A 27,465-nucleotide genomic window follows, 5' to 3' on the forward strand; every position below is an offset into this window, starting at 1 on the left:
AGGAAGGGGAGAACAGTGGGAAAGTATGTTTTATTCTACCTCCATGGTTAACTCCGTCGTCTAATCAAAGATCAATTTAGAAAACTGTGGTATACTAAGAGAAGTGTGAGTACATCTGGCTGACATTATAAAGGAAAAAACCCTGTAACTAACACCGTCTACCATTACCATTGTTGTGTACAAGAAAATAAAGAAGTTGGAATGCTGAACTCCCAGCAGGGAGAAAAGGGCAGGCCTTCCTGGGTAAAGAGGATTGGCAGCCTTATACTGACATTGCATCCTGCACTGGTGAAAAACCTCATCCATGACCTCAGTGTGCACTTGGGAAGCTCTGCTCAGCCTGGTGACTGGTGCTTGTCATTCACAGCCGTCCTGGTAGGAAGCGGGGTTCTGAATGCGGAAATGAAACCTGCGTTCCCAGTTCTGTCCTTTTTTCTGCTGCAGTCTCTGTCCCTGCTCTCATGCTGTGATTCAGACCTTAAGTTTATTCTTCCATCTTTCCCAACAGGCAAGAAGAGAAACCCTGGCCTTAAAATCCCCAAAGAAGCATTTGAACAACCTCAGACCAGTTCCACGTAAGTCTGACAGGATCATCCTCTTAATCCAAATGCTTGCACTTTACAGATTTCCAGGGAATGGGAGTTCATTTTTGGACTGGTGAGCAATACCTTGACTATGGAGATAGTTGTTAGAAAGGAGAGCCTTTTAAAGGCAGAAGCCAAGTACTTACTGTTCTGAGACCCGAAAAAAATAATCATAGTCGGTCAGTCTATATGGAATGGGTAGCTTTGAACTCATTACTAGTTGGTTAAACATTCTACAAATGCACTCAGCAGATAGGGTCCTATGTAAATCCGAAAAGGTCACTGGACATGGACTTTTTGCCTTTTCTATATAGATCTGAGCAAACAAGCAAACCCCTGAGAGAGCCACTACTATAAAACTTGGTTTGAGGTAGAAAGATGGTATTTGGTGAGAACTCAGCATCCTGCCACCTAAATCCTGCCCATATAAACAGAAGGCAAACATGAGACGAAGGACCACTCCTTTGTTAGCTGAGCCTTTGGCCCAAATCCCTAAGGGAGCTCGGGTCCTGGTGAAGCAGGGCACCCTCTCCTGGATCCTCCATCTTGTTTCTTTGTCTCTCTGTTGGGTGGGGACGGTATTTCCTGCCTAGCTGGGGGTATGACCACCTATCAAAGCATCTGCATGGGAGGAATGGAAATTCCAAGAAAAACAATTACAGCAGAGGAACCATAAAAGCAGAGCAAGTACAATGAGAGGCCATACCAATGGAAACTTAAATGTTTCAGGCTTCTGCTCATCTATAAAAAAGCACCTCCCTTTGTAGAGGTTTCTGACCTTAACCGTGATCATTCCCTATCGGACGGTGCACCCCTGGTGTTGGAATGTGCTAATAAAAATGATCATGTTCTGTAAGACTTTGGTCATTGCATCTTATGCAACCATGTAAACACACTTTCCACTGAAGAACCTCTAGGGACGGAGCAGAGGGGAGGGCTGTTCTTCAGTGCCCTGGACTGTAGAGCCAAATTCAAGTGAGAGTGCTCCTTTCAAGAGGATCTGCAGGAGGAATTCTTTCCATATCTACTACCAAGACTGGGGTTTCTTTCTTTCTTTTTTTTTTTTTCTTTCTTTTTTTCGGTCCCTCTGGTTATTTTTCTTCCCTTGGACCTATGAACTATGTAATTAATAACTTTTCCTCTCAGATTGGTTTCTTCTCGTGAGCTTAGGATCAAACATGTGGCTTCCCTATACGGGACTTCAGGGGGTAACTGTAGATTCACAGGAGGCGGCAAAGAAATGTACAAAGTCCCCTGTACCCTTCCCCCATCTGTGTCCCCCACAATGTTAACATCTTACACAACCCTAGTATCATATCAAAACCAAGAAAGTGGTGTTGGCGCAAACCGCAGAACGTGTTCACATTTCACCAGCAAAATATAAGCCCTTGTGTGTGTGCGTGTGCGTGTGTCGCTCTGTGCAGTTGTATCACATGTGCAGCCTTGCATAACGACTACTGCAATCAAGATACCCAAGTGTAAGGCACTACAAGACCCTCTCCTTTTACTCCCCAGCTCTGACCCCCACCCCTGCCATCCCTAATCCCTGGCAACCACTGATCTGTTCTCCTTTTCCATTTCATTAGTTCTTGATTGTGGTGCACATGGAATCATGCATCTCCTTTCTGAGATTGGCCTTTTTCATCCAGCATCATTTCCTTGAGGTTCATTCAAGTTATCGCATGTATCCATAGTTTATTCTTTGTTGTTGCTGACTACCATTCCATGGTACGGATATACCACAGTTTGTTAAACCCTTTAGCCTTTGGAGGAGATACAAGTAGTTTCCAGTTGAGCTGTTATGAATACATCTGCTGTGAGCATTCATGTATATAAGTTCTTGCATAGAAACAAGTCTCTGTTTCCCCGGGATATATGTCCAGTAATGCAATTACTGGGGTCATATGGTAAGTCCATTTTTAGTTTTGAAAGAACTGCCAAGTATTTTCCAGGGTGATTTTACCCATGTACATTCTTACCAAAAATGTATGAGTGACCCAGTTTCTCAGCATCCCTGTCAGCATCATCACTGTTTTTCATTTTAGCCATTCTGGTAGACGTGAGATATCACTGCAGTTTTAATTTTCATTTCTCTAATGGCTGTCGAATACTTTTGGCATTTATTTCCCATCACTACATCTTCTTCAGTGAAATGTCTGTGCACTTCTCTGCCTATTATGTAAACAGATTTTTTTTTTTTTTTATGTTGAGTTTTGAGAGTTCTTCATATATCCTAGATGCACAGAGTTTGTCAGGTATGTGATTCAAGAACATTGTCTCCCAGTCTGTAATGGGTCTTTTCGTCTTTCTATTTTTTTTTTTAATTTATTTATTTATTTTTGGCTGCTCTGGGTCTTCGTTGCTCCGCACGGGCTTTCTCTAGTTGCGTCGAGCGGGGGCTACTCTTCGTTGCAGTGCGCGGGCTTCTCATTGCGGTGGCTTCTCTTGTTGTGGAGCGTGGGCTCTAGGCGCGTGGGCTCGGTAGCTGTGTCACGCGGGCTCAGTAGTTGTGGCTCACGGGCTCTAGAGCACAGGCTCAGTAGTTGTGGTGCACAGGCCTAGTTGCTCCACGGCACGTGGGATCTTCCCGGACCAGGGCTCGAACCTGTGTCCCCTGCACTGGCAGGCCGATTCTTACCCACTGCCCCACCAGGGAAGCCCTCGTCTTTCTATTTTGATGAAGTCCAGTCTATTAGTTTTTCCTCTTATGTGTTATGTTTTTGGTCACAGGTTTAAGAACTCTTTGCCTAGTCCTGGGTCCTACAGATTTTCTCCTATGTTTTTTCTAGAAGTGTTTTGGTTCTACATGTTAGATTTAAGGCTATGTTACATTTCGAGTTTAATTTTTGTACAAGATGTGAGGTTTAGGTTGGGCTTTATTTTTTTTTGCCAATGGATTTCTGGTTGCTCCAACACCATCTGCTGAAAAGGCTATCCCTCCTCCACTGAATTGCTTTTGCGCCTGTGTCAGATATTAATTGGGCGTATTTGTGTGGATCTATTTCTGGGTCCTCTATTCTGCTCCACTGGTCTCTGAGTCTGTTGCTCTGCCAGTCTGTCATATTGTCTTGATTCCTGCAGCTATATAGTAAGCCTCCACATTGGGAAAAGTGACTCCTCGCACTTTGCTTTTCTTTTTCAAAACTATTTTGGTTACTCTAGGGCTTTCCTCTTTTCATATGAGTTTTAGAATACGCTTGTCTATGTCTACAAATAAACTTGCTGAGATTTTTGGTAGGAATTGCGTTTAACCTATAGATCAGTTGAGCGAGCATTGACATCTTTACTGCACTCAGTCTTCCAGTCCATGAATGTGGTAGATTTCTCCGAGCATTTAGATTTTCTTTGATTTCGTCCAACAGTATTTTATAATTTTCATCATACAGATTCTCTCCATCAGGTTTTGTGAGGATTTATACCTAAGTGTTTCCTTTTTTTGAAGCAATAAAAATTGTATTCCACTTTTGATTTTGATTTGCATTTGTTTATTGTGTTTAGAAATGCAATTGGTTTTTGGGTTGATTGCATACCCTGTGACCTTACTAAAACTCAATGATTAGTTCTAGGAGCTTTTTTAGTAGATTACTTAGAGTTTCCTGTGTAGATAGCCATACCTTCTGCAAAAAAGACAGTTTTATTTCTTCCTTTCCTGTTCGTTTTTTTTTTTAACCTTTATTTTCTTACCTTATTTTAGTGGCAAGGATATTCAGTACTATGTTAAATAAGATTGGTGAGAGCACGCTACCTTGATCATTCAATCTTTCACCATTAAGCATGATGTTAAGTCCTCATAGATGTTGTTTATGAGGTTGAAAAAATTCCTCTCTGGTCGAAGTGTACTCAACATTTTTATCATGAATGTGTGTTGAATTTTGTTGAGTGTTTTTTTTGTGCGTCAATTGATGTCATCTTGGAGTTTTCTTCTTTGTCCCACTGATATGGATTACACTGATGGATTTTTAAAATACAGAACTAGTCTCGCATACGCCCAAAAAATCCCACGTGGTTGGGGTATACTACTTTTTTTATACATTGTTGGATTTAATCTCCTAAAATGTGAATATTTTTGTGAAGATTTTTGTCTTAAATTCATGAGAGATGTTGACGTGTGTGTGTGTGTGTGTGTGTGTGTGTGTGTATGTGTGTGTGTGTCTGAGCTATTATGTTCTGGTTTTGGTATTTAACGTAATACTGACCTTATAAAATGAGTTGGTAAGAGTACCTTCTGTTTTCTGGTAGACATTGTATAAGATAGGCGGTAATTCTTAAAAAAATGTTTTTGAGCTATAACTGACGTATAATATTAGTTTCAGGTGTACAAAATAATGATTAGGGGGCTTCCCTGGTGGCGCAATGGTTGAGAGTCCGCCTGCTGATGCAGGGGACGCGGGTTCGTGCCCCGGTCGGAGCCTGCGCTCTTCAACGGGAGAGGCCGCAGCAGTGAGAGGCCCACGTACTGCAAAAAAAAACAAAGTGGGCTTATGTATTCCTTTTTCTGGAGCTTTTAAATTACCAATTCATTTTTTAAAATAGTTATCGGGCAACTCAGATAATCCATTTCATTGTGGCTAAGTTTCGGCAGTTTGCAGTTGTCAAGGGATTTCTTCTAAGTCGTTGGATTTATGAAGTAAAGTCGCTCATAGTATTTCCTGATGACTCCTGTAATGACTGCAGGATACACCGAGATATCCCCCCTCTTTTTTTGCTGATATTGATAATTTGTGTCTTCTTTCTTTCTATCTGCGTTGGTCTTGCTAGAGGTTTATCAAGTTTTATTGAATTTTTAAAAGAGCCAACTTTGTTTTCTTTATTTTCCTCCTTTCAATTTTATTGATTTCTGATTTTTTTCTTTGACTTTTCAAATTGACAATGTTACTGAGATAATTGTACAGTCACATTCAGTTGTAAGAAACAATATAGAGAAACTTTATATTCTCTGCCCAATGGTAACATTTTGTGAAACTATAGTATTATAAGCGCAATTGATATTGACAGTGATACAATGTACCCATCTAATTCAGGTTTTCCAGTTTTACTTATATTCACTAGTATGTGTGATGTTAAATTTCTGTACCATTTTTGTCACCTGTGTAGGTTTCACCACTACAGTCAAGAAACTGAATGGTTCTGAAACCAATAGGATCCCTCATGTTGCCAGTTTATAATCACGACTGCCTTCCCTCCTCACCTCTCCCAGTACTGTTTCTCACCCCTGGCAACCACTAATCTGTTGTCTATTATTTTTTCTCATTAAAAAATATTATTATATAAGTGGGATTATAGTGTGTAACCTTTTGGGATTGGCTTTCACCACTCCAGCATAATTTCCTGAAGATTGATCCATGTTGTATACATACTTTGCTCCTTTTAATCGCTGAGTAGTAATATCTTGCTGAGTTATGCATGTACATCTGTCAGTGTGCATGCAGACAGCAGAGTTTGACCACTCACCTACTGAAGACATCTGGGCTGATTCTAGTTTTTGGCTGTTATAAGTAAGGCTATGAACAATCATGTACAGGTTTTTGTGTGAACATAAACATTTATTTCTCTGGGAGGAAAATACCCATTAGTGGAATTGCTGGTGGCAGTGTGTGTTTAGTTTTTAAGAGATTGCCCAACTGTTTTCCAGAGTGGCTATATTATTTTGCATTTTCACCGGCAATGTATAAGTGATTCAGTTTCTCTACATCCTGTCCAAGATTTGGTGACGCCACTATTTTTTGTTGTAGCCATTTGAATGGTGTATTGATATTTTTCTGCTCTTTATCATTTCCTTCGGGATATATTCTCATATCCACTTTCCAGCTGTCTTTTATTCCTTCCCTTTAAAATTTGCTAGTCTTCACCTTCTAATTTATATTAATTTTCGGGGTTTTTTTTAATGAATTTTTGAAAACCACCCTAAATCCTTGCTTGCTATAAAAAAGTGAATAAAAACCTATGCAAAGGTAAAAGTAGTTTCTTTGTTGTCTTTCCCTCATGTGGTAGAATATAAGCCTTGAATGTACTTTTCTGTTTCATCCTGTAAAGCCAACCAAGGTCCCGGCATGCCTGCAGACTGTCCCACGTTAGCTCACGGACAGGATTATTGCTGCTGTTGTTGTTATTATTATTTTAATACTGAGGCTGAAATATTTACTCCTAAAAAAGGAGCTTCCTCATTGTGAGTTTTTCTTGGCAATTTTGTGAGGTTGGCTTGGTGACTCTTGCCATTTATATATACCCTGCCACCTTCTGCTGAACTACACACAAATAAATAGACCGGGACAGAGCCCCATTCTTTTTAGGGCCACGTGTGTGGTCTCCTCACTTGAGTTTTTTCTTTGAGTCACTGATGCCAATGTGTCTTTGACTCAGGTTTCTGGGCTGTTCCCTCACTTGATCGGCAGCAACTAATTCTAAATCGATTCCATGCTAGTCAGTATTCTTTCACTTAATCCTCACAAGAAACTCAGAGGCAGTTGTTACTCCTCTCACTTCATAAGTGAGAAGACAGACCTATACAAGGGTCAGGGGCCCTGCTCAAAGCAGTTGAGCTCCAAGAGCCCAGGTTCTGGTGCTGGAACGCCTGGGCTCCCATCTGAGATCTGAACTTCCCCAGTTGGATATCTTAGGCAAGTTACCTAACCCTTCGAAGCCTTAGTTCCCCCTTGTGAAAAACGGGAACAAACACTGATGGCGTTGCTATGGGGATTAGATGTCACAGTCCATATTCAGTGTCAAGTTTCGTGCATTTTCCAATGTAATTTCTCAATGAGTGTCGCTCTAAGTGTTGTTGTTATTATCATTATTATTTCACTTAATAAGTGGAAGAGGTGGCATACAAACTGAGGGTTCTCTGACCCTCAAGCATGTGCTCTTAGCCACACGTTAGACTGCTCGTGACTACAGCCAAACAGCCCATGGCTATCCATCAGAGGCAGGATCTTTTATTTCTGCAGCTGAGAAGACTTCGTGGCGTCGCTCTGTGTTCCAGTGTCACCATCTCTTTGATGATATCTCTTAAATTATTTAGTCTGTTTCAATGTCAATTCTTCACATTAAAATAGAGCTAACACCTCTAAGAGTTGTGAAAATTAAAGAAGATATTTGATGTAAAGGGTCTCACATGGTCTCTGGCCCACGGAGATGCTTAATAAATATTATCATTAGGTAATAAGTACACATTGTTATTAATAAACATTATTATAGGTGAATAATAATTATAATAGTAACCAGTAACCTCATTACTCATGTAGAATTATAAATAAATAATTATTTTAATAAACCGAAGCTGGTTGCTTATATAAAAAAGTAATAGCAGGTGACCTTTGGAATACCTTTGGCCTTCCAGGGTTAGGAGTTTCATAATAAGTTTGGTTCTTTCCCCAGAACACTGAAATAGTGAATAAGCAACAGAGAATGTCCACGCACAGTTTAAACCTCCTGCACAGACTTGGTGCCCCAGGCAAATGGATATGCCCAGCCTTGGACAGGATACAGTGTCAACTAACCCAATACAAGCTGTCCATTTCAGTCCATCATTTGATGCTTTTGGCAGACTCGCTGAGCCTGTAGGCCTCATGGTGGGTGGGTGGTCATTTTCATTAGAGGGGGCCTGGGTATGGGGGAAGTTTTCTCTGATTCAGTCAAACTTGGACTGAATCATAGCTTCACCACTTGGGAGCAAGTTAGCTCAAGGTGACACCAAACAGTTTTTGATCTGGAATATGAGAACAATGACACTTATAGGTAGGTAGGTAGGTTGTGTGTGTGTGTGTGTGTGTGTGTGTGTGTGTGTGTGTGTGTGTGTGTGTGTGTGTGTGTGTGTGTGTGTGTGTTTTAATGATAGGAGAAGCGGGTAAAGCACTTAGCCCAGTTTTCAGCCTCTACCCCCTTCTCCTTAGGTCAAGGCTGAGACTTGGGGGACATGAGTTTTATTTTCAGCTCTGTTGAGGACTGTCTGTTCAGCATATCACTGAATTTTTCTGGGTTTCGTTTTTCTCTTTCTGGAAAATGGCGTGAAACCCTCCTGTGAGGTAAAGTTGTCATGCAAGGTTAGAATAAAGCTGGAGTCAGCAAACTTTCTGTGCAAAAGACCAGATAGTAAATATTTGGGGCTACCCAGGCCACCATGGCCTCTGCCGAAGATGCTTTGTCGTTTGTTTCTTCCAACCCTTTAAATGTGTAGAATTTACCCACAGCTGGGTCATGGACTGTAATTTGCAGAGCCCTGGTATGAATACTGGAATGTCAGACCTGGAGGAGGTCTCACCCAGCACTCGCGCTGGACGGCAAGCGCGTGGACGTAGCCCCAAATAACTAGTGACCTTTTCTGTTACTTCATTCTTTTTAAAAGGAAGCGTCCGAACAATTGCAAAGGATTTTTTACTGTTTAGATTAGTCACATTTCAAATAACATTTGTCTTTATATCAAAGTTCCATTGCAATTCCTACAAACAAATTGTGACAACTAAAGAAAAAGAGCTTTGGAGGTTTTAAGAGTGAGAAATCAGGTTTTCAGAAATTTAATTCCTCTGGAAAGTGTTTCTGAAGAAAAATCCCCTGCTCAGAAACACAAGATATATGAAAACATCACTGCCGTGTGTGTGTGTGTGTGTGTGTGTGTGTGTGTGTGTGTGTGTGTGTGTGTGTGTTTTCCTCTTTATCCCTCCCTCTCAGTCCTGGTTTTAAGTTACTATAGAAAAACTTTATTTTAGGTTTTCTATACGTTTCAAAGAGATTTTTAAGGTGAGGGAAGGCTTGCCCTTAAAATCTTAGATTCATGTGTGTATCCGTGTTTATGTTCCTACATTTTACTTATTGTTTTATTTAGTCAGTTTCAGCTGGGAAAATTGTCATTGGCCAAGGATTTTTTTCTCTCTTCCTTTCTTCTTCCCTTGTATTTTTCTGTATAATTCTAACCTGGAATGTCCCCTTGGGGACACCTGCATTTCCACCCTTTCTGGTCGCCCTTTGTTCAGGCAACACCGGGATTCTTTTGTCTTTAGCCTCCTATCGCTTTATTCGTTTGATCATATTAACAAGTTTGTTATGTTGTGTTTGTTATGTGTGTTTTGTTTGTTGTATGTTATGTTTTCTGTGTTTCTTGGCATTTACTACTTTTGTCAGGATGCTTTTGGTGTATTTATTTGAAGCAAGGGCTTCTCTAGGCTCACAGTTAGGTGTACAGCCAAAGCCAAGTATCTTTCTCATACGTGGACTGTTATCAGCCAAGTTAGCGGAGAAGTAGGGGAAATAAACACACATGAGAAGAGACTCTGTTTTCTCTAATGGAGACATAAAAGCAGCGAACCTCAGCTGCTGAGATGACCCCTGGATAGTGAGTACACTATGTATAGAAGAAATATCACAACTGGGTATGCCAGCCTGGTAGAACAGAAAGGATTCTGACCTGAAAATCAGGAGGCCTGGGTTAGTCGTGACCTTGGGCAAGTCACTTTACCTGTCTGGACCTTTGTTCCATCTTAAAGGCAGGATTAGATAGATTTGGAATTCCTGTGATCTATGAATTCTGTGAGTTAAAAGAACCATATTATTGTTTCTTTTTGTTAAAACAGTTGTGGAAAAAGTGGTGGGATAATTGGGCACATGGATGCTCTCGGATGAAAGAAGAGTCTAGTACTTTTACTTCCTTATAAGAATATAATTACTTATACAGGGGCTCACTAGAGTAGAGTAATTATCCACATAACTATATATATATGACTCATATTTATTGAATATGTACTGTATGCCAGGGATTCTGCTAAGCATGTTACTTAGAATATCTCATTTAATACCCACTCCTACTCCATGAGGTAGTGTACTAATATCTTTGTATTAAACAAGAAATGGGGGCTTCCCTGGTGGCGCAGTGGTTAAGAATCCGCCTGCCAGTGCAGGGGACATGGGTTCGAGCCCTGGTCCAGGAAGATCCCACGTGCCGTGGAGCAACTAAGCCCGAGCGCCACAACTGCTGAGCCTGCGCTCTAGAGCCCGCGAGCCACAACTGCTGAGCCTGCAAGCCACAACTACTGAAGCCCGTGCGCTCTAGAGCCTGCGAGCCACAACTACTGAGCCCACGCTCTGCAACAAGAGGAGCCACCGCAATGAGAAGCCCGCGCACCGCGAGGGAGAGTTGTCCCCGCTCACCGCAACTAGAGAAAGCCCGCACACAGCAACAAAGACCCAACGCAGCCAAAAATAAATAAATTAAAATAAATTTTAAAAAGAAATGGAAGTTCAGAGATTAGGTGATTTAAATGCAAATGTATTTTATTCCAAATCCCACACTATCAACCCCTTTATGCTGCTTTATTTTACCCATGAGCTTTCACCTTATTCCTAAGGAAAGATCTCTCCAGTCGCATCTGATTTGGGAAGGTCGTATTTGACTAAATGTCTCATGTTTTTTTTCCTCCCCTTCTCTTTCTTAGGCCACCTCGAGATTTGGACTCCAAAGCTTGCATTTCTATTGGAAATCAGGTGAGAAAAATCATGTCTGCCAGTTAATATCGTGACCATTTCACATGGATGCTTTCCAACTGGCCAACGAAAAAACTGTATTTTCGGTAACATGCTGTCAGGGGCTGTGGGTCAATAAAGTCTGAATGTAAACGCAAGTGGTCTGTGGAGCTCTTGCTGTTTTGAATGTCGAACTGAAATCGGGCTGTTGTGGTCCTGAGGGGAGGTATTTGAAGCGAGTAGATGGTGCTCTTTGGGTGGATTCGTCGAAGTCCAGGCCTAGATCTAGCTGCCATCAGCCAACAAACGAGGGGCAGGGCTGAAGAACCACGGTGCAGAGTTAGCCTTCACTGAGCAACGTGGAGGCTCAGTCGGAGCTGGATGTCTGTATTGCCCGTGACGAGCAGGTGCAGTAGGGTCTACCCATCTGCCATGCACTTCTTGCTTTCAGTAGCTGCTTGGAAAAGCGTCTAGACCAGAAAGTTCTGGACTAGAAAGAGCCCCTAGAACGCTGGGAGAAAGTAGAGAGAGGACAAGGTAGCCTGTGTCCAGTTTATTTCCCTTTTTCTTATTGTATTCTTGCTTTTCTCTCCTGCAGAACTTTGAGGTGAAGGCGGATGACCTGGAGCCTATAGTGGAGCTGGGCCGGGGGGCGTACGGGGTGGTGGAGAAGATGCGGCATGTGCCCAGCGGGCAGATCATGGCGGTGAAGGTAGAGTTCCCCTTCCCCAAACGTTTTCCATCCCTGATTTATGTGTTTGTCCATCTCAAGCGCAAACCAGCTCTTTTCATATAAGCAAAACAATCCTCCGTGGGGTGAAACAGAAAAGCTTATTCATAGGGAACAATATTCCCCTCCAAATATGTGAAAAATGCTTCCTTGGCATGAGTTACATCAACTAGGTTTTTTAACTGATAAGTCCGACCCCTCCTTTTAATTTTTTGTGCAACCACCGCATCATCATCACACGTCAAAGAATCACTAATAGCTCTTCAACGTCACCTAATAGTTGTTGCTGTTTTTTCTCCTGCTGGTTTTTCAAATCAGAATCCAAACAAGAGCTCACATATGGCATTTGGGTTTTGTGTCTCGCAAGTGTCTTTTTAACCCTTATTCTGTTGCTTTTAAAGAACTGTCCCTGAAAATCAGGAAACCCGAATCGAGGGAGGAAATTGTCTCCGTTTGTGGGAAAAAGGAGGGTAAAATCTTCTTGAGCAAATTTGCATAGCTTTTGAGCTATAGAAAGAAATTTAGAATCATTGCAAATTTCTTGAGTAGATGTTGGAAGGACCCTGGAGAATGACCCATGTATTACCTCTAGATGAACTGTTAGGAATGTGGTTGCTCAGATGACGGGATGCCTGTTTTTGGAGGATGGACAGGTCTGTCCCGAACCTCGTAGATGTTTCAGTTTCTTCTTCTGCAGGCTCTTTGCTACGTAGGCAAAAAATGTGAAAAAGCCTCGTGATATTATATCGTCTTGTCATTTAATGACATAATCGTGTTTCTGTAAGGCTACATTTGCTGGTGTGACAAGTTTCTCTTCTCTCAGAAGCCCTGGGGTAGGAATGAACGGTTTCTCCATTTCGGTTTGATTCCTCCTCTTTCCTTTCCTGAATCAATTCTCTTACAGTTGCTGTTCAGTCCAAATATTCTTACTTGTTCACAAAGAGGGGCTTTTGGCTTTTTCTTTTTTATAGGACCCCAAATCAGCCCCAAACCAATTAATACTCTGACCTGTTTGCACTAAACCCGCATAATAAATCAGACTGTATTCATAACTTGGAAATGCATTCCCAAACATTTGCACACTCTCCAAAATATATTGTCAGTTTGCTCCTTACTGGGGATTATTCGGGAAATCAAATGAATAACAGTCTTCCTTACTTTTCATTCGTTACAAACAGCTAATCCTTTAGGGTAGGTATTTGAAGGGTTGTTTCTGGAAGTTGTGCTGTGGATTTTGGTACTATTCTCAGGATGGGACGCTTCAAGGTCCCTGCCTTACTACCAGACTCATCCTCGGAGCAGTAACCATACATTTTTCATGCATTCCCATTCAGCGGATCCGGGCCACAGTAAATAGCCAGGAGCAGAAAAGGTTACTGATGGATTTGGATATTTCCATGAGGACCGTGGACTGTCCTTTTACGGTCACCTTTTATGGCGCACTCTTCCGTGAGGTAGGTGATCCTTCCCTTCAAACTCCAAGGAGAGCGATAGCTTAACAAGAAGTTTCCCTGATCACATAAGTGCCATACACAGTCACAGTGCTCTTTCTTGCTTGACGTGTCTTCTGTAGAGTTTCATGCTTGTGAAATGTTGGTGCAAATTTGGCTTGAAACCACGATATTTTCAAATGCGTTTAGCCCTTTTAAAATGCTGAGACCCCCTTTCTCCTTTCTGTTTTGGTTTGTCTGTTTTGCCAGAACTGTCTCTAGCAAGAGTCTGTAGACTGATTTGGATAGATTGCTTAAAATCTGAAATCCTCTGGTCTTTTGGCCTCTTGCTATACTTCAGGTGGCCCTGTGTACCATGTGGGCTGACCTTTACCTCTTTGCTCTGCCTCTTTTTCACTTCACGATGATGTGGGTTACGATGCTTCATCTCCCTCTTAAAACCAGCCTTTTGATAAACTGCCGCCAGCAGTCAGCATGGGAGGTCAGACATGGAGTAGGTACCTGGACTTAACTCCTGGAGGGCAGTGACAGTAAAGGCTTACACTTCCGAGTTCTACTGCTTGTGGCTATTAGTGTGTAGATCCTAGTTTTCATTAAGGAGTGGGTGATCACCCGCAAGTCAGCTTGGCTGTCTGCTAGTTTGCTCTTTGGAGGTAATCTTGCCTGTTTATAAATCCCTTTGAGAGCTTGAAGGGATTAGTACATTTCCTCCAAAACTCAAGCAAGAAACGGTGCGTTCTTCCTGACAGGTGTTAACTGTTTCCTCCTTTTTTCCCTTTTCCATCCTCTCTGACCACCTCTGAACCGACCGGCCTCTAGGGGGATGTCTGGATCTGCATGGAGCTCATGGACACGTCCCTAGATAAATTCTACAAACAAGTGATTGATAAAGGCCAAACAATTCCAGAGGACATCTTAGGGAAAATAGCAGTTTCTGTGAGTACATCAGGAACCCTACTTCAAGGAGCATGTGAGAAGTCTGGGCCTTATGTGTCCCTGTACCCCCAGTATGGGGAAACACTACCTGGACCATAGCTCCCATCCCGTACGTGTCTGTTGAATGCATGAGTGCATCTGTGGATGGATCAGCTAATGCTTTTCTTCCTGGGCATTATGTAAAAGAGTCTGCTCCTGACTTGGTTGGGTAAACTCTCAGTTAAAGTGCCTCTAAGCAGTCCATTCATCTGGTATGACCACTTTCCTTGTGTCTCTGTCCTGATACTAGTTGACTTTGGTTTTCATTTGTAGAGTTTTAAATGTTTTCTTAGGATCAATAGGCCGAGGAGGAAGCAGGAGAAAATGAAATGAAGGGCTGCTCCCTTCATGGTTCCTGAGGCCCAGGAGGGTGGAGAGAAAAAAATGCTGGAGGCCAAATGAAAATCAAAATGTATGAGTGAGACATCCTCTCTGCTATGGGGTATAGTGCTCTCTGGTGTGCGGAATCCAGTTCGTATGGTGTGCTGTGTGTTTTCCTGGATGGGAACCACTATCTGAGAAGATACTTCTCCTTGTGACCTTAAGCCAGGGATGATCAACCTGGATATGCTTAACATTCAGTTTCTTTCCAGTGATGGGGGGAGTAAACCCACCTTGTGTTTCTCTTGCAGATTGTAAAAGCATTAGAACATTTACACAGTAAGCTCTCTGTCATTCATCGAGGTAAGTATCCATGGAGCTGCCTTGGCTGTTCCTTTTATCAATCTTATTTCTTTTACCTGAGTTTTATCTTTTTTTCCCCTCCCCAGTGGATGGAATTGAGTCAGGCAAGAGAATGGAGGGGCTTCCCTTTGGGACCGGATATTAGCAAAATCATATACAAGTAGCTGTTCTTTAGCTTGTCTGAGGGCATCAGAAGACGTGGGCTTTATATTAAAACTTGAATATAAAATGCCTGTTACCAAGCAGAGCTGTGGTATTACCCATTGAGAACTTTAGAGAATAAGATAAAAATTCACCTAGTATTGGCCGTCACCCGAGAGCTTGTTAGAAGGCAGAATCATGGGTCCCAAGACCAGCTGAATCAGGATCTGCAGTTTAACAAGATTCCCAGGTGATTCTTGTGCACATGAAAGTGGTATAAAGCACAGCCCTTTCAGACAGCAGGAGTCAGAATACGATGAAAACACTGGAAGATATGGCTCTTCCTCTTCTCCCTTCCCATTATCTTTTCATGCCTCCATCCATCCTTCTTTCTTCCATGCCTCCAACCGTCCGTATACCTTTTGCAATCATTGTCCAACATCTACACAGCACTATGTGTTTACACAGCACTATGTTTATACAGCACTATAACAGATGCCCTGACAGGTATCTGAAAAGAAAATATATTCTTATTTAAGTTCTACACAGGGATCCTTGATAGGGAAATAAGACAAATATATAACAAACACCTGGGGAAAAACCACATTGAAAATATGAACGTTCCACATGTGGAAGAAGTAGAGGTGACTAGTCCGGGGGGGCCACAGCCGAGGACCACAGCTGCTCGGAAGAGATACGGTGAATCAGGTCCCTGAAAAAATTTATGGGAAGTACTGATCGCCAGTAGGGTATTGTGGTTTGATAATTCTTACACTCTCTGAGCCTGAAAGTAATGTAAGATGCTTCAAACAGTATTCCTATTATGACTGTTATTATTATTATTCATTGTTATGTTTAAAAACGGGGAAAATGGGGAGGAGGAGGAAAAGAAGGAAGTGGGAAGGAATTCAGATATAGGAAGACGAATGTGGATTATGCACAAATGTGAAACTGATTTTTAAAGGCTTATCTCAAAACTATAAAATGTTTCATTCATAGTAGAGAATGTTTATAAAGTATAAAAAATAATAAAATGAAATTTGTATATCTGTTGTTTAGTTTAAGGGAAAAACTATAAAGGATAGTTTTTAAAGTTTTTAGAATAACTTTCTTGAGTACATGCCCTTTGTGAAAAGTGTCACTAGGGAAAAAGTTAACTGTAATTTCTAATTCCTTTATCGAGACATAACAATGGTTCATCTATTTGGGGAGTGTGTTATCTCTCTCGAGACTGAAGGATTCATTTAAGAACTGTAGAATGAAACCTCTTTATCCACATGTATATTCTGTGACCTGCCTCCTGGTCTGGAATATCTGGGTTTATGATGAGTTAACACCTTGTGACCTCTGACACACTTCCGGCAGAAGCATCCATCAAAACTGGTTGCTTTGATCGTATTTGGTGTATCGTTATGTCACAGTCTGCCTTTTCATTCCACTAAATGCACAACAGATCATTATGAACCGGGCTTTTAAAACACTATTTTACTGTCACAAGAACACTTAGCATGAGCTCTACCCTCGTAACAAATTCTAAGGGGCACAATATAGAATTGTTCATTACAGGGGCAATGTTGTAACGGCCGATCTCTAGAACTTACTCATCTAACATTAACAGAGATGACTGGCCCATGGGGCTAGGCGTTTGATTCAATCATCAATTTTTAAGTTCTTACTGCATGTACGAGGGCAATAAAGATGAGAAATTAGATAGAGGAAGCAGTTTTTTCCATTGATGGATTCCCAATCCGACAAGGACACAACGTGAAATAGAACAGCGGTCCCCAACCCCTGGGCTTTGGACTGGTACTGGTCCACGGTGCCTTAGGAACTGGGCTGCACAGCAGGAGGTGAACAGTGGGCGAGCGAGTGAAGCTTCATCTGCCGCTCCCCACAGCTCCCCACCGCTCCCCACGGCTCCCCATCGCTCGCACTACGGCCTGGACCATCCCCGACCGCCATCCCTGCCGTGGAAAAATTGTCTTCCACGAAGCCGGTCCCTGGTGCCAAAAGGGTTGGGGACCGCTGAAATAGAAAGCAGACTACTAACCCAAGATCCAGCAGAACAAGAATTAATGACATTAGACTGAATGAACTAATGAAAAACATTTTTGTGACTATTCATTTTGAACACTGTTGAAATCATTTTTTATGGTCTATCTTCCACGTATCTAAGAATGTCCTTTCTCTTTCTTCCTAAGCTTTCCGTAATCCAAATCAACTTAGTAAATTCTACTTTTGTAAATTGAAATAAAACATTTGAAAATGAGTTAAAAAAAAAGAAAAGGAGAAAATCAAGTTGATTGTTTCCCCCTTTTCTCAGCTTTGATGTTTTTCTTTCTTTTTTAAAAAAAAATTTTATTTTATGTTGGAGTAGAGTTGATTTACAATGTTGTGTCATGGGGGTGGCGGTTACTTCTGCATTGGGTCTTGAGAAGAAAGTGAAGGGGAAGGAGGAAGGGAGGTTCCAGGGCCCCTGGTGGTAGAGGGAGGCTACTACCACTCTGGGCTCCTGACTGTTCTTGCTTTCAGATGTCAAGCCTTCCAATGTGCTCATCAACACCCTGGGCCAGGTGAAGATGTGCGATTTTGGAATCAGCGGCTACCTTGTTGACTCCGTCGCTAAAACTATCGATGCAGGATGCAAACCGTACATGGCCGTAAGTACAGCAGCTGGGGGTAGCATCGAGAATGTAACTGCCTTCAAACCATGCCAGGAAATAGGAAAGGGACGGCCAGGGAGGGAAAACAGAGATGTGCCTAGGATGCAAGAAATATTCTGCATCTTCTTTTTTCTTAATATTTCCTGTCTGAAATACTGAATCCCTTGCTTCATATGTATTCTTTAAAAAAAAAAAAAAAAAAATCAGGTAAAGGGGACTTCCCCGGCAGTCCAGTGGTTAAGACTCCATACTTCCAATGCATGGGGTGCGGGTTTGATCCCTGGTTGGGGAACTAAGATCCCACATGCTGTTTGGTGTGGCCAAAAAAACACAGCAAAACAAAAAACCTTACACAATGTTATATGTCAACTATATCTCAATAAAACTGGAAAAATAAAATAAAAATTAAAAATATGCAATGAATTACGTTGCCTATGTTTCTACCAATCATTCTTTAAAAATATCAGGCAAAGAGGTATATTCTTTGAAAAAGCACGTGGGTAATACACAGAGCCCACACAATTTTCCACACTGTGTTACAGGGGAATGCTGCCTTGTTTGTTGAGAAGAGAACAGAAGAAAGAATTTAAATTCCCCAAACAAGTCAGTTAAGTGAGTCCTGAAGGAACCTCATAGCTATGAAGGTTCATTGTCGTTAGCAGAGACCTTGGGACTCCCTTTAACTTAAGGGACTTCTACTGTAAATATTCTACTTGGAAATGAACTTGCTCTTGGAATTTAAAAGCTTCCTGTCCATGTTTAGCTAAAAGTTGTCGAGGTCTATTAACACCAGACAGTAGCCCAGCGACTCTTGTTGACTCTTTTTACTGAGTTCTGGACCGTTGGTCTTTTAAACAAGGCAACTAACTTCTAGGCTGACAAAGTAATTTTATAGTGTATATCATGTTCTTCATAAGGCAGAATTGAAATTGCTTTTGAATTGAGAGGGGACTTTGATCCATTACTGTCTCCAAGAAAAGACGTGTGGAGAATGAGGGAAATCCCATGGAGACGTTGTTATTTACTGTAGTTAGTGAGCCTCTTGGCCTGGGAGGTATGTTAACAGCTCACAGCAACTCACTGGGCAGCTGGTGACACTCTCAGCCCTGAGCCTTTATGGAGCCAAGAATGTCATCTCAGCTGTCTTTTTCTGTCTCCTTTCCAGCCCGAGAGAATAAATCCAGAGCTCAACCAGAAGGGATACAGCGTGAAGTCCGACATTTGGAGTCTGGGCATCACTATGGTAGTGTATGATAATCATCGTGGACCAGGGTGTTCGGGGCATGAAGTTGGAATGGGGTGGACCTGGAGAACAAGAGGCAGGTGCCTGAGACGCTGGTCTGAGACAGCAGGAGATTTGGAGCGACCATTGTTTGCAGTGTGGAGTAGCAGAAATACGGAACTGGGATTGGACAAAACACAGTTCTCTTGATTCTACCTCCAAGTAGCTGTGTGCCCCTGATTCACTGAAGGAATCACATAGACTGTCTCACTGTCCTCATCTGTAAAATGAGAGGGTCTGACTACCGTTCCTGATAGTTTTCTTAGGCATGCAGAAGCTTAAGCTACTCAAAGAGCGCTAATGTGTGTGGACCCTGATGGAGCTTTTTTTTTTTCCAATTTTTATTTTATATTGGAGCATAGTTGATTAACAATGTTGTGTTAGTTTCATGTGTACAGCAAAGTGGTTCAGTTACACATGTATCTATTCTTTTCCAAATTATTTTCCCATTTAGGTTATTAGAGAATATTGAGCAGAGTTCCCTGTGCTGTACAGCAGGTCCTTGTTGTTTATCTGTTTTAAATATAGCAGTGTGTACATGTCAATCCCAAACTCCAAATCTATCCCCTGCCCAGACCCTGATAGAGCTTTGTTATCCAGGACACGGGCTCAGCTTCCCAGAACATGGTTATGACAGAAGTCTTGGCTGTTGAGTACAGGTATAGCCCAAACACATAGTAGCGCACAGGATAATTTTCTCAGGCACAGCCCTAAAGGTACACAATGAGTGCCTGATTTGTAACTTTGCTGATTATAAATTTTCAGTGTATCACCAAGGTCTGGAATGATCCACGGTGGTCCTGTTTCCTTCCCAGACACAGCAGCTGATTAAATCCTGTGAGTTATTTCACATCCCTGCCCAGAAAGCACGTGATCTTGTCACAGCAAAGTGGCCTTTACTCGAGTCCAAAAAAAGATCAGTCATTTGGTCCTAGTTTTTTTGTTTGTTTGTTTTTAATTCTAGCACGCGCCCAGCAGATGGCAGCAGATGTACAGCTCTGTAAGAGTCTTAGGGCGAGAATTACTTTTTAGACTCAACATTTGAAAACCTGGTCGCTTTACATCCTGAAGTTTCATACTGCTGGCTTACAATTTTATGAAGTGCCACACCGGGTTTTAGGGAGGACCCAGTTTTAAGTCGGCTTAAGTGGCTGTCTCTGGTACGACGTCATCTGCAAACCCCTAGCACTAGGACTTGGAGGAAAACTGCTAGAGAACACAGCATTCGTTTCCTCCCCCAGTTTACCTGATGGTCACCATCGTGCCTCCCTCTGGCTCTCCTGGAGCCAAGCGGATTCCCGAGCGGACCCCCTCTTTACCTAAGCAGCCCCGTGTGAGCTCCTGTCTCCTTGTGTCCCTCTCCCCTCTAGATCGAGCTGGCCATCCTTCGGTTTCCCTATGATTCGTGGGGAACTCCTTTTCAGCAGCTCAAACAGGTGGTGGAGGAGCCGTCGCCACAACTCCCCGCAGACAAGTTCTCCGAAGAGTTTGCTGATTTTACCTCACAGTGGTAAGAGAGCCCGTCTCTCAGAGGCCAGCGTGAAGAAACAAGAGGAGTTCTCATGACTTTCCCCTGGTCGTTTTAATCCACAATGCATGCATCCATCCCCAAAGCACTGACGGGCCCCGTCCTTGCTGCTGAGCAACGAAGATGGCTCTGCCCCTCCCCCGCTGAGCTCAGAGCCAAGGAGGGCATGTTCACAGTCAGTCATTCTAGTCCACACTGCAAGTCCAGACATGGAGACATGCACAGGGTATTTGGGGGACACAGAGGAAGAGCGCTGGGTTGAGTTTCTGGAGGAAATAAATGCTGGGCTGGGACCCTGTGAGGTACGTCCAAGCGAAAGGGAAATAGGGGAGGAAGAGGTATTCCAGGCAGAAGGGACACCGTGCATCGTACCGCAAAGGGGAGAAACTCTTTCATGGGAGTTTTAAGCCATGTGATGTTGACTGGAGCATAAAGAGAAAGGCGGGGGACCCACTGGAGGGTTAGGGATGAAGAGTAGGTATGACACAAAGAACCACCCTGGATAAGAAGACAGAGGCTACTTTCAGAGCCTTCCTTAGGTACCTAGAATCGTACACAGTAGTTCTAGTGTCTGTAGGCTGATTCTTACAGAACACTTGCTAACTTACAGATGTGCTTGCCCATAAGTGTACAGTGTACAGTACTGGGCGGGGGGGGGGGGCGTCTGAGAATGGAAAATTAAAGAAGTTGGAAGGAACCGTGCTAATGCTGTAAACTTTGTTTTCATGGAAATTGAAAGTGGAATTGAGGAAACCTGGAGAGGGGATTGTTTTCTCCAGAAAATCTAGTGATTTCTGTCTGCGTAGGGAACATGATGCTTGGCATGCTTTGATACTAATAATCGCAGGTGATGCTGGAAAGAGGAAGCTGCTTTGGAGATGAGGTGGTTTATCTGGGCGCCTCCGGAGCAGATGAGACTTGGAGGAAGGGACTCAGAGGTGGCGAGAAGCCCAGCTGCGATCCTTAGAGAAGGGCAGTCTGGCTGCTGGCTGCTAAGGAAGGGGCTGGTGTTCTGAAGGCTGCTTCAGAGTCTGGCTTCCTCAAGGTTATTGTTCCTTGGCCTCCACGCCCTTTGGAAGAAGCCTTCTGAATATGGTTTTTATTAGGAAACATGATTAAGACCAAGCAGCTGCCTATTGCTTACGAAACTAAGGCCCTTAGACTTTCCATCGGCTCTAAGCCCATGTCACCCCGGGTACTTTTCCCGAAGGATATATGAGGCTGAGCTGCCACAGTTTGTTTCTGGTGTAGTTTTGGCTGAATGGCCAGAGAGGGCTGTAGGACAGTGTGCTGCTGGGTCCTCCTAATACGTGCATCCTCTGGGCTCTGGGGATGCGTCCTCCTCTCTGCTCTCCTTGCCTGAGTATGCAGGGAGTGGTGGCACACCTGGCCAGGCTGAGATGGCTTCCGCCTTTTGCCTTCCGGTTTTGAGAACTTGGTTTTTGGTTTTGGTTTTTGTTTTCCTTACCCTCAAATGTTTAAAGGTCACCTAGGAAATGGATTGAGGCATCTTGGATATAGTTCACACACTGACAGTTTTCCAGGAGGGTGATAATGGAGAAGGACCTTCTGTAAGGAAGCCTTTTCAAGCTCTCCACTTTGTAAGCTTTCTCCCACCTGGCCCCCTTTCCCAAGATTCTGGGAACTTCAGGAAGCCTTGCTAAGAGCAAGGCTGGTGTGAAAGGTCTGAGAGAGCCACGCTGCCTGTTGTGAACCAGCGGTTTAATCCGACAGTTCTCAACTCTGGCTGCTCGTTTCTAAGATGTGCCGTCACCTAGGCCTCGGCCTCAGAGACTTTGATCTAATTGGCCTGGGGAGCGTCCTGAATATCAGTCCTGTCCAAATGTTCTCAAATCCTTCTACTCTAGGGCTGCGGTGAGAACCCATGATTCACATCTATGCTCTAGGGACCCGTTATTAACTGCTTCCTATTCAGAAAGCTCCTTTTCATCTGCAATTTACTGAAAAATCGTTGGATGACTTTTTCTTTTACCAGTTTTCTTCTCTTACTTAGAACGTCCCCTAAAGAGTCAGAGTGTTAAAGCTTTTTACAGATATCTTAAAAACGAAAGCTTTGGAAAAAATACATGTTTTCTAATTTTAGCGCACGCACACGTTTGTGGAAGGTGCAGATACCTGTGCTACTGCTCTTCATGTAGCAGCCGCCCTGGCCGGCCCTCCCTGCTGCACAGCCTAAGAGTGTCCTCATGGCCACCCCTCTGAGGTCTCTGTTTCCCTCTCGTTTTCTCTCATTTTTAGTCCCAGCTACTATGGTTCATTAATCTAAAATTTTTGAGCCATAGACACTTCCCAGCTTTCTCAGAATTGTTAATTCCGTTAATACTGTTGATTCTTTGTCATTTCATTTGCACTCAAGTCAGCCGGACTAGCTTGTCTATGGGCTTACTTACAATAATAATAATAATTGAAACAAAACTCAAATCGCTTTAACTTTGAAGTTGTCAAAGAATAAATTCTTCCTCAGACTTCTGAGTGTGGCAGCTCCTGTAGAGTCTGATACCTAAGATCGACTGTGTAAAACAGTCATTTTTGTTGGTATGAGAACTGAGAAGTTGAAGGGGAGCATTAATTCTGAATTTTATGAGCATTCCTACTTATCCTCAGTCGGATTTTTTAAGAGTCCCAGGCTCTCCTGTTTCAGATGCCAGGTGCATCGTTTTTTGCCTACCGTCAACCACCAATATATTTTCTTTGATACCCCCTTAGTGTGAACATTATTTTGAAGTCAACTGAGTTGGGAAAGTTGTCTAATACTTCAAAAAAGAGTATTGATTTTTGGCGGGGATTTTATGAATGGCTTAGATCTTTACGGAAGCAATTTTATTTTTCACATGTATTAGCATACAGATACACACCTGCCCACAATGGCAGTCTAGGTATTCACTTGTTTTATTACTGACAGTTTTAAGTTTGATTTGGGGCTGGGTGGAAAGAATGGAAAAATGATCATTACCTAAAAAACACCTCTTTTATTTCTTGATGAAAGAAAGATGTAGCCTATGAGTGTTATCTCCCTTTTATACCTGGTTCCTCCATTTTCCTGTGTATTTCTGAGGCACATCTTCGTAAAAGGACCCCTTTTTGAGTGACCTCTATGTGTGTTTTGTATTTGTATGATGTAGTCTGGCTATGATCCCTCAGGACTTCTCAAAAGGCCCAGCTCTTTGTGGGAAGTGGGGACGAAGGACTACAGATTTGGACAGTGAAAAACTGAATCTCAAATTTTGAGAAAGATGCACCTGTGTTTTTATTTCCTACGTCTGTCTTTGGGTTAAATGCAGAAGAAGAAAAAGGGTGCACTACTCACGGCTTAGGTGACCTGTCAGGGTATCTGTGACCTTCCGCGGGAAGCGTCCACCGTAAGCATCTGATGACATCGCACCTTCATCCAGGGGATCAACTTGGTAGTCACGCTCCTCTGGTCACTGCTGGTCAGTTGACAGTAAAGTGTGGTTTGAGAGGTGGAGTAGAGGCACTTACTGGCTATCACTGTCATATCCAAAGTTATGATACGATAGAGCCCAGAGATCCGGCTGGTATCTTTCTTTTGTAGCAGCATCAGAGAAACGTTATCCTCTGAGTTGGGGTAAGGGGTGCGGGGAGGAGAGAAAAGAAAAGAAAAGAAAGTTAAGGCATTTATTCCTTATGAACTTGAAGAAAACAACAGCAACGATACCTTACAAACCCCTCCTTTCTGTACTGATTTTGAAACAGGACCAGCGATTGACATTTTCTTCCTCTTTTTTCCCTACACTTGGCTTTCTTATCTTAGGGCTTTTGAAGAGTTCCTGGAGCCAGGGAGGCTGACCATCTAGGCCTTGTTTTGGGATTCACGGTAGAGAAATCGGAATAGAAAAGCCTTACATTCTAGTCCTACAGAAGGTTTCACAACTGACTTTCTCCAGAAAATGGAATCTTGGCAGGCTTAGAGTTTTTCACCATAACCTCTTTTGATAGGTTATAGGCGTGGGGACTGAGGGAAGGTCATTGGGGACCAGCTCTGTGAAGAGCCCAAACAGCTTGACTTCCTTCTTGCTGTGCCTTTAGGCCTATTTAAGAGCTCAGCGCCCAGTCCACCAGCCCGATGTCCATCGGAGATGGTTAGAGGCCCACCCAGATGTTGATACTGTGTGAACTAGTACAAAAGAGACACAATCAAATATAGTTCCTGACTTGTTCAGGAAGGACAGTAAAAAGAGGCACTGGATGTTTATTTAGCTTATGACAAATGTATGTCTCGGGAGGCGCATTGTGTTTTTATCCTGTGGACGCACCAAAGAGCCCTTCTTGGAAACAGTCAGGGGGAATTCAAATAGACAGAAATCCTCTGGTCAGCACAAACTTCAAGCTAGCAATTCTCAAGGCGGCATAAAGCTGTTTTTCAGTGTCAGCTACGGTCAGGAGTGTGTGTTGCGGCATTTGGAAGAGGAATTAGGGCAGTTAGCTAATTGCATGCTTGAAAATGACAGGCCACTTGAAAATCAAAAGTCTGACTCAAATCCAAAAAGAAATTGGTGTAGCTTTGAACTCCACAGTTGTTATTTTGTACTGAATTTCAAGCACTTCCTATTAAACATGGAAACTTTGCTTTTTTTCCTAACCTTATCCTGAGTATTTTGCTATTCTTAGCCCATGTTTTGAAGTGTTCTTGATTTAAAGATGGAGAGAATGGATTATATCAGTTATATTAATTCAATAAATAGCCTTGGTTTGCTGTGTAAATATTTTCCAACAGTACTCTGCAGTTGTGCTTGTGGTACATTCTGAGATTTCTAATCAGAGGTCGTAGGTCAAGAAATAGCCTATTGACAGTGATCTCTGAGGTTTTAGGAATTCTTAACGCTTTACGATGGTCAACTCGGGGTATTTTCCCTGCATTTCCTTTATACAAAAAAATTTGGAGAAATTTTCATAAACTTCCACAAGTGAAAAGATAAGACGTCCTGACTTAAAATGACCTCTCCTTAAAAAAAAAAAAGTATTTAATTTCTTCTACGTGATGAGAAGAGAGAGTATCATTTCATTATGTACTAAATAGAAGGTCAAAAATCAGCTATATCACAAAGAACTCAGGTTGGTAAAAGAGGGCATTGTTCGTTTGAATTATTTGAGAGGCAAGCTTTTCTTTCTATCATTTCCTTGGTTCAGGGTTGACCAGTGAGAGGTGGGAATGGAAAGTTGGGATGTGGTCTTCAAGGAGACTTTTTCAGAGTCTGTGTAGATTTAGGGTTTGATGCTTGACTAAAGGTCCATCTAAATAGGCCACTTGAAATCAACCACTTGACTACTGAGTGTGGATTTAACGTTGCATGTGTGCTTTTCCTTACTGATTTTAGGAAGATAAATTGTTCAGATTATAGAGAAGACTTTCTGGTTCTTGATTTGATTTGAACAATAGCCGAAATTCAGGGCTTTTGTACATTAGTCTGTTTGCTTTTTTCCCTAGGGTCTCTGTGCAAGTCAGCCACGCTCCTGGGATCACATTTCTTCCGTGTTTCTTTCTAGGTGAACTAGCTCTTGAACTTAGAAAGACTTTTGTTTCCTGGGGTGGAAGGCAGGGAGGGGAGGGAGACATGAGGATATGCCCAAATGAGAGATGAACCAGCTGGAGATGATTGTAAGCCAACTTCATTTCAGAGAAGGAGCTAGAGGGGGCAGCAGGGAGGAATGCCCTAGGAAACATAGCCCAGGGTTTCCCGACCTCAGCACTAGTGACATTTTGGATTGGATCATTCTTTATCGTTGGGTGTCCTGTGCATTATGGGATGCTTAGCAGCATCCTTGGCCTCTACCTATTAGTACCAATAACCGCTCCCCCCCCCCCTCACCAGCTGCATCAACCAGAAGTGCCTCGAGACATGGCCGAATGTCCCCTGGAGGGTAAAACCACCTGCAGTCGAGAACCACCAACAGAGCCTTTTAGAATCTCAGGATATAGGTACAATGGCGTCATCAGTGGGAGCTACAATGTGTCATTCATTTCACTCAGGCACATCTTCCCATGTCAACCCAGCTGTGACAGTCAATAAGTCCTCTTGCTAATTCGATCTTATTTTTATCCTCAGTTGAGATGAAACTTTCTCTCTTAGGTTGTCTGGGCTGTGAGGTCACTAGGGTCCTAGATCTGCCCTCAGCTCCAGGTTGAAACTTCTGTCCTCACATCTACCTGTACCCTGTCTCAGGTTCCCTGGCTTCTCCCCACAGCATTGCCTGGAGTCGACGGGTAGGCTGCTTTAAGTTGTTCTGGTTCAACGGCTTCCTTTTTTTTTTTTTTTTTTTTTTTTTTTGTTTTTTTTAAACCATAGTTTTTCCAAGCATCTCAGCTGTTTCACTCTCTGGTTCTGTATCCAGCCCTCCCCTCAACTGTTAGCCTCTGTGGGTGGAACAGAGCTCATGTCACACATACTAGGTCTCATTTTCTCAAAATGATCCATTAGCACAAATCCCAGCCATGCAATAATCAGTCACTTTTTGGTTCCTTCAACGCCAGGCAAACTTCCTTTCCCTTCATGTATGATTTTATGGTCCAGGGCAGAGGAGTCTGTAGGTTGCCTTGCAAATCATACTTTTCAAAATCATTCTTTTCTCCATTCTGTAACCTGGGATTCCAACTCCAAATAAACTGCTTCTTTTCTTTTTTTTTTTCCACTTTAAGGCTGCGGGTGGATAAAGGGGTGGGTCAAGAACAGGGGTGAGGGGTTGGTCTTTCATACTGCAGTTTTATTACTATTGCCTCCAGTATCAAATGGGATTAAGAAGTCTGTGTGTACAGACAGCGGAATGAATGGGAGCCACTGGACAGTAGTGTATGACCACCAAGTATTGATATTTCTAAGAAGAGTAACTGCTAGGTCCTTGGCTGCGTGTGCTTTCTCTTTCCTCAGCCAAGAGGTCGTAAACCAGCGGCGTGACCTTAGACATTTGTGTGTATTGCTTCTCTCTCAAGCAGGTTCAGCA

The 27,465-nt window shown here is 42.7% G+C and overlaps 1 protein-coding gene across 1 annotated transcript in view; it reads left to right on the forward strand.

The window, feature by feature from the left end:
- Nucleotides 1–201: 201 nt before the first annotated feature.
- The window catches only part of LOC103081641 (dual specificity mitogen-activated protein kinase kinase 6-like), a 35,364-nt gene continuing 8,100 nt past the window's right edge, over nucleotides 202–27,465 (forward strand). The window contains 10 exon segments of the mRNA XM_007449049.1: nucleotides 202–382; nucleotides 509–575; nucleotides 11,006–11,054; nucleotides 11,632–11,745; nucleotides 13,098–13,217; nucleotides 14,034–14,150; nucleotides 14,822–14,873; nucleotides 17,547–17,674; nucleotides 18,843–18,920; nucleotides 20,330–20,469. Coding sequence (XP_007449111.1) covers nucleotides 202–382; nucleotides 509–575; nucleotides 11,006–11,054; nucleotides 11,632–11,745; nucleotides 13,098–13,217; nucleotides 14,034–14,150; nucleotides 14,822–14,873; nucleotides 17,547–17,674; nucleotides 18,843–18,920; nucleotides 20,330–20,469 — 1,046 coding nt within the window.

This window comes from Lipotes vexillifer, unplaced genomic scaffold (genome assembly GCF_000442215.2).
Source record: "Lipotes vexillifer unplaced genomic scaffold, Lipotes_vexillifer_v1.1 scaffold1538, whole genome shotgun sequence".
Lineage (NCBI taxonomy): Eukaryota > Metazoa > Chordata > Mammalia > Artiodactyla > Lipotidae > Lipotes > Lipotes vexillifer.